This window comes from Pelodiscus sinensis, chromosome 21 (assembly GCF_049634645.1).
Source record: "Pelodiscus sinensis isolate JC-2024 chromosome 21, ASM4963464v1, whole genome shotgun sequence".
Taxonomy (NCBI): domain Eukaryota; kingdom Metazoa; phylum Chordata; order Testudines; family Trionychidae; genus Pelodiscus; species Pelodiscus sinensis.
In genome coordinates this window covers 27,302,749-27,310,165 of record NC_134731.1, presented here as the reverse complement: position 1 = coordinate 27,310,165, position 7,417 = coordinate 27,302,749, and the positions used below count along the sequence as shown (strand labels likewise).

The 7,417-nt window shown below is 45.2% G+C and overlaps 2 protein-coding genes across 6 annotated transcripts in view; one reads left to right on the top strand and one right to left on the bottom strand.

The window, feature by feature from the left end:
- Nucleotides 1-2,862: 2,862 nt before the first annotated feature.
- LOC102463869 (alpha-ketoglutarate-dependent dioxygenase alkB homolog 4) lies at nucleotides 2,863-3,584 on the top strand (the record flags this gene model as incomplete). Its single annotated transcript, XM_014580637.2, has 1 exon — nucleotides 2,863-3,584. A coding segment is annotated over one exon (722 nt), but the record flags the coding sequence as incomplete, so codon positions are not given.
- ORAI2 (ORAI calcium release-activated calcium modulator 2) overlaps nucleotides 3,454-7,417 on the bottom strand; it is a 35,163-nt gene continuing 31,199 nt past the window's right edge. For 3 of the 5 annotated variants that reach the window (XM_075904414.1, XM_075904417.1, XM_075904418.1), the window contains 2 exons: nucleotides 4,099-7,194; nucleotides 3,454-3,598 (listed from right to left, as the gene is read on the bottom strand). The gene's annotated coding sequence lies outside the window, so the exon portion shown is untranslated. The remainder of the gene's footprint in view (nucleotides 3,599-4,098; nucleotides 7,195-7,417) is intronic. The other 2 variants (XM_075904416.1, XM_075904415.1) reach the window with 2 other exon arrangements.

Here is a 7,417-nt window from a genome sequence, read left to right as displayed (position 1 = left end):
GAAGCCGCGATTTAAAATGGCTGCCACGCTGTGCCAGGGGTCAGCTGTCCTGGCACAGCGGGGGCAGTCTAGACGCGCCACGATCGATAGGGAAGCCTCCGTCGACCGCTCTGTTATGCCTCGTGACTCATCATGAGGCAGACTCATCATGAGGTATAATGGAGCGGTCGACAGAGGCTTCCCTGTCAACAGTGGCGCATCTAGACTGCCCCGCTGTGCCGGGACAGCTGATCCCCGGCACAGCGTGGCAGCCATTTTCATGTAAATGAAGCGGCAATTATTTAAATTGCAGCTTCATTTGGGTATGTCTAGTAAACTAATCTACATGGCTCTGTTGCCACAGCCATGTAGTCTAGACATACCCTGGATATGTAAAGTTGCGTCTTTATGTTGATTTACTGTTTAACCTGTCTGTTTGCTCTCTGTCACAACTCCATTTCTGAATCTGTAGTTCTGCTGTTAAATAAACCTTGTTTGCTTTTACCTCATGCAGGTCTTTTGTGCTGTGAGGAGTGCATGCAACAAAGTGAACTGATAACTGGGGTACTGGCTTCACGCCTGCAGCGATGACAAACCAAAGGGGAATGGCCTGAGCTTCTGGGAGGATGGATTTGGGGAGATTTGGCACTGGAAGGGCTGTTGGCATCACCCGGCCAGGAATAATGAGGCTGGTGGGAGCCAAGAGCCTGTGTTTGTGGGCAGGATGCTGGTGTCAGCAGCCCGTCCAGAGCTCCTGCCGACCTCACGCCAGCCCCACCGCCCTTCCGGAGCTCCTGCTGGCCCTGCCAACCTTGTAGCAGCCATGCCATCCCACTGGAGTTCCCAGCAGTTCTGCCGTCTGTGAGCTCCACTGCCCCACAAGCTCTGGCCCCAGTCAGCTTCCCTACCCTGCTGGCTGTAGGCTCTGCCACCCCCATCAACTGGATTCAGATCTGCTTAGTCACAATGAATGGGTCCCATTAAGGACAAAGTAGGAAAGTTGGGGTAAGTGGATGGGGCGGGCTGAGAGGGGGTGCGGGCAGGCACAGTGCCTCTTGCCCCTGGCTGCCCTCGGGCACCAGAGAGTGGCAGAGGGGGCGGCTGTTGCCTGCCCCCCACCCTTGTTAGAGGGAGAGGCTAAAGGCTGGGGGGGGGGGGACTGCTAAATCAGCTACTTCCATTCCACCACACGGAGGAAACCCCACAAGCTCAGCCCCCTGCATTTCCAGAGCATGAGGGGAGGGTATTGGAGCTAGCTTCAGGCAACACCAGGCCTATGATGCATGAGAGTAAGGACTAGTCTTGCAGCGCCTTAAAGGCTAACAAAACACACAAATGGTATTAGCCTTTAAGATGCTGCAGGACTGTTCCTTGTTTAAGGTTTTCCAGTTCCAGACGAACTCAGCAACCCTGCTGAAGCTTTTATGCATGAAAGTGACATTGAGAGCTGCCTGAGCAGGGAGGATGCTACTGAGCCTCTGCCTGCAGAGGATGGGGCCACAACCTCACCTGTAGGCCAGACAGTAGCTGTTGCTTTGATACCTACACTGGCACCATTCACACATGCTAACGTCCCCCAGAAGATTTGCCATGGCAAGCGTCAGTGTGAACAGCACGTGGTCAGCAGGAACACTCACCCGCTGCTTTTGGGAGGTGAAAGTATTTTGTCTGCAAGTGTGCTGACAGGCAGCAGCTACGGTGTCCAACTTCTACCAACATGGCCGTGCCAAAAGGACTGCGTTGCTAAAAGCTGTAGTGTAGACAAAGAGTTAAGACCAGGATATTCCAGCCTGATTTGGATCTCTCCCTCTTTAGGCCTGTATCAAAGGCATCAAGAAAGTCATTAGCTATACAATTGGAGCACTCCAGTTGGCCAAACCACGTTCAGTCCAGTAGCAGTTGCTCACATCTCAACTAGAGCTAGGGGCAGGAAAGACATGCAAAATAGTTTGAGAGCAGCCTGCTGGTTAGTGCACTAGACCGTGGATCCAGTTTAAAGCATAGGCTTCTGTTACTCTAACCAGTAGCATCACTAGAGGTGTCGTTGGTTTTGTAGAGGGTTTTGCATGAAGTCCATCACCCAGTGTAGTTGGCTACAACTTGGAACACTGAGGGATGGAAGAGGAGCAATAACCCCTCAAATATACACTGTATTTTAAGAAAGCACAGCTTGGGGTTTTTTTATCCAGTGGCAGCTTGCGCTATAAAGGTATTACTGTTAAAGAATGAAAGTTGCAGAGATACAGCTGTAAAAGGAGAGTGACATTTCCCTGAAGAGAAACAGTACAACTGTTCAACTCTTAACATGTATCTAACCTATAACAACAGATACAATGGCAAGGTCTTATTTTGCTGTGTCCTTTTTTATTTCTGCAGGAAAAAGGTAACTTCACTTATTGTCCAGCAACAGGTCTGGCTGTAGGAAATGAATGTTCAGAGTTTGCTGGCTGGGCATTTCCATTTCCAGGAGTGTTCTTGCTGGAGGAATTTATAAGCCAAGATGAGGAATATAAAATGGTTCAGCTGATGGATCAAGATGACTGGAAACTATCACAATCTGGCTGAAGGAAGCAGGTCTGAGTCCAGAAATAGGTTTCCTTCAGGGGAAGATTATTTCTTCACTTAACAAAAATCATGCTTTAGGTTTAATGTTTTCATTAAATTGATTCTTTCTGAAATAACAAATATAATTGTATTTGAAATTAATTTCTCTCAAGAGTGCATTTGTGATAGCTATAGTGAATCACGCTTGATATTGCACATTGAAACAATCTCAAACCACATTGGTATGCACAAGCAGGAAAACTTGAATCCAAAAGTATTATGACTTTCATGGGGCTATCTTACTGGTGCAGATCATCTTCTGATAAGTCACTGGTAAAGGTAGAAACAGAACCCAAGATGCCCAGGGCTCCCCAGTTTGTCCAGAGGATAGTGCCTCTCTAAAAGGGCAGAACCCACATTTTTATTTATCATCATCTGCTTTTCCTTTTCAACAGGACTATGGGCCCAAAGTGAACTTTAAGAAAAAGAAGCTGAAAACTGGTGGCTTCTTTGGCTTGCCCAGTTTTAGCCAGGAGATTGTACAGCGAATGAAGGCTCATTCTGCATTAGAAGACTTCTTTCCTGTTGAGCAGTGTAACCTGGACTATCTACCAGAAAGAGGTTCTGCCATTGACCCACACTTTGATGACTGGTGGCTTTGGGGGGAGCGACTGGTTAGCTTTAATTTACTCTCAAAAACGGTGCTGTCCATGTCTTGTGAATCAGAGGATGGTCTCCAGTTAGTTGCCAATAACAAGCAAGCAATGGGGGAATCAAATCCCTCTGCCTCACCTCAAGCTTCCCAGAGCCACAAACCAAACCACCTTCCTTCCACAACAGTATGTGAAAATTTAGCCAGTTGGGATATTAACTACTCATCTTCCTCAAGATTTATTCCATTCAAAAAAGTTACTGTAGACATTCACTTACCTAGAAGATCCCTGATTGTACTATTTGGAGATGCACGGTATAAGTGGAAGCATGTGAGGGGGAAATCTCGCTCCCCTGGGGCACAGAGCCCCCAGAAGGGTTCGAGGCTGGAGGTCAAATCAAATCAGTGAGGCAGGAGAGAAACCTAGAAGAGAAAACTTTATGATGCATGCATGCAGGCTGTCACACCAAGAGTGAAGCAGCAGCCCTGACAGACAGATTCAGGGATCCTATATACAGAATGCTTAGACAGTTCAGTTGTTGATTGTTTTCTTTAACATATCAAAGTCTCAGCAGAAGTACTCTGAGACTTCTGTTCCCCCCAGGAGTGCTAGAAGTAAGTTTTTACAGTACACAAAGCCACATGAGAACTTGAGTGGAGTAGTCTACAAGGCAAACTGTGACAAAGATAAGGGTTTACATGACAAAATTGTGACAGACTGGGAGTATCCATGAACTTGAGATAGGAGGCATTGTAAGGGTCTTGATTAGAGTTAATTTGATTTCTCTCTGTTACAGGGAGAGAGGTCTGGAAAACTTTTTAACCCTTACAGCAGTTTTCTTTTGGAGAGTTTTGATTTCCTGCACAGTCCCCCCTTTAGACACAATTGGAGTTATTGGATTTTCCCCACACATGCAATTTACCGCAAGCATATAGAGCATCGCCGGGTCTGTGTCACCTTCAGGGAGCTGTCTGCAGAGTTTGCTTTGGGAGGAGAGCAGGAAAAACTGGGTAAAGAACTCCTGGAAATAGCCCTGACATTTCAAGGAAAACCAGTGTAAGCATGAGAGAGAGAAACCTGGAATTATGAATTGTTTGAATAATTAAAAAATAAAGTTCAGAATTTTTGCAGTTTATCACTGTCTTATTTATAAGCTGTTTAAAGGGCCAAATTATGTAAAATATAAAAATTAGATCTCATGGAAATGTTACAACATTACCATAGATTGAAGAAGCGCAGCTACTTTTAAAATAAGCCTGCCCCGACAGTATCACAACGCAAACAGTGTAGTGTTAGCTGTTGGATGAGAATCAGAAATTGACTATTATACTTTTGTTCTTTACTACTTTGCATTTCATTATAGTTAAACAAACCACTTTAATCACTTAAAGCTAAGGTGTAAATCAGGAAGAAAACTTGGTATTTAAGAGACTTTCTGACAGTCTGTATAGTCTACAGTAGCTCTTAAGCTTTCCAGACTATAGTAACCCTTTCAGGAGTTTTGATTTGTCTTGTGTACCCAGCGGAGTCAACAGCCTCTGGGGGTAAGTTGTGAGCGGGCACCCCTTAGAAGAGGTAGAGCTGAGCAGTCAGCCTTCAGTGCTGCCCGGACCACGGCGCTGGAGCTGCCACCCCCCACCCGCTTCATAGCCAGGTGGACAGCATGATACGGCACCCACACCGTCCCAGTCTGCCCTAAGAGCCTCCCAGAACTCTCCATGCAGCATTCCAGCAGCGATTTAAAGGACCTGGAGCTCTTGCTGCTGTGGCAGTAGCAGCAGCTGGGAGCCCCAGGTCCCTCTGAATTGCCAGCCCTGGGGCACTTGTCCTCTTTGTTCCACTCCCCCCACTTGGCAGGCCTGTGTGTACCCCTAAGTTTCACCTCACTTAGAAACTACGTACTTATTCATAGAATCATAGACTACTAGGACTGGAAGGGACCTCGAGAGGTCATCGAGTCCAGTCCCCTGCCCTCATGGCAGGACCCAGTACTGTCTAGACCAGTGGTTCCCAATCTTTTTGATACTAGGGACCAGTAAACCCATTCACAAGCTTTTGGAGGACCGGTGACATTTATTTGGATATTTGCATATTCATTAAGCAAATGATGACTATGCAAATAAATTGTGTCACTCGCCGTACCTGTCTGGTGGGTTGTTCTGCCCCACCCCCAATCCCAGTTGCTTTATTGGCTGGTGCTGGCTCCCTCAGCTGCAGCCGGCGCCAGGTGTTCTGTGTCAGTGTGTATGGCGCCCAGCCTTCTCCCCAGGTTCTAGTGACCGCTGGATCTAGCCCTGCCATCTGGGAGCATGCCTGGCAGAGACACTGTGATGGTGGGCTCTCTCCCAAGAGGGCCACGCCACTGTGCTCAGCAGTGTGGGGTGCCGCTACCCCGTCACACAAATTAATAGGATCGTGCGTGATAATTTTTCTAAGGATTGGTATTTTTTTTCTTCTAAGGCCCAGTACTGGGCCACGGACCACACTTTGGGAAATGCTCATCTAGACCAGCCCTGACAGACATTTATCTAACCTACTCTTAAATATCTCCAGAGATGAAGATTCCGCAACCAGCCTAGGCCATTTATTCCAGTGCTTAACCACCCTGAGAGTTAGGAACTTTTTCCTAATGTCCAACCTAAACCTCCCTTGCTGCAGTTTAAGCCCATTGCTTTTTGTCCTATCCTCAGAGGCCAAGGAGAACAATTTTTCTCCCTCCTTGTGACACCCTTTTAGATACCTGAAAACCGCTATTGTGTCCCCTCTCAATCTTCTCTTTTCCAAACTAAACAAACCCAATTCTTTCATTCTTCCTTCATAGGTCATGTTCTCTAGCCCTTTAATCATTCTTGTTACTCTTCTCTGAACCTTCTCCAATTTCTCCACATCTTTCTTGAAATGTGGTGCCCAGAACTTGAGACAATGCTCCAAATGAGGCCTAATCAACGCAGAGTAGAGCGGAAGAATGATTTCTCGTGTCTTGCTCACAACACACCTGTTAATACATCCTAGAATCAGGTTTGCTTTTTTTTGCAACAGTGTCACACTATTGACTCATATTTAGCTTGTGATCCACTATAACCCCGAGATCCCTTTCTGCTGTACTCCTTCCTAGACAGTCGCTTCCCATTCTGTATGTGCGAAACTGATTGTTCCTTCCTAAGTGAAGCACTGTGCATTTGTCCTTATTTAACATAAAACATAAAAATACAAAAAAAGTGACAGCACACATTTTTACCCTATATTTCAGTAATTATGTAATCAATATTATAAAATAAATTATTTGGAATATGAATACTGTATTTATATTTCAGTGTATAGTATAGGGATGTTAAAGGGCTGCTCCAGGAAACTCCTCAAGGCCCACCGTGGATGAGCTGCTCTGGCTGCGCTAGATCCCCCCACTTTAATTGGTTAACCAGTTAAACATCACGTTTACATGATTAAACAATTAAATGGGATGTTATATCCCTAGCATAGTATATAAAGCAGTATATTCAAGTTAGTGTATATGAAATTTTTCTTTGTACTGACATTGATGGGGCTTTTTTTTTTTGTAGCCTGTTGTAAAATTAGGCAAATAATATACTCCTTGGAAGACCTCTATTTACCCCCAGAGATACATGTACCCCTGGTTGAGAACCACTGATCTTACATTATTGTAAGCTGATCTATGTTTATATTGATGTTTCAAATTACTTGAAGCTGAAAAGGGTCTTATTCTTTAAGCTTTTTGGATCATTTTACTGCCTTGATTTTTCTTTTGGCCTCTGTTTTAAGAATGCACGTACTCTGCCTAAACTAACACAGTGAATGAAAAATAAATGTCTTTTCCTATGGAATAGAATGTTTCACACTACTCATTGTATGAACCAGTCACTAACCTTCTAGCTCAAATTCAGTCCAAGCATGGAGCAACTTCAACCTTCACTGGTCCAGGCTCAGTTCTGAGATAGTTATGTCCCTAAGGAACAGAGCAGTATCTTCTTGTTTGCATCAGCTAGTTCCTTTAAAAGGCCTGCTCTCCAGGGGAGGAGCATACAGTTAGTATCTACCCATAGATAGTACTATACACAGAGAACTAATTAAGTAATTTCCCCTTTACTGAAAATATAAACGGTGACAGTGAGAATTAATCATAAATATAGTGTCTGACCCATATTTGGGATTTCAGAGCGACAGCTGCATTCGCAGTGGGTTGATGTAGGCTCTTTTCAAAGACAACTCAGAGTTCAGATTCT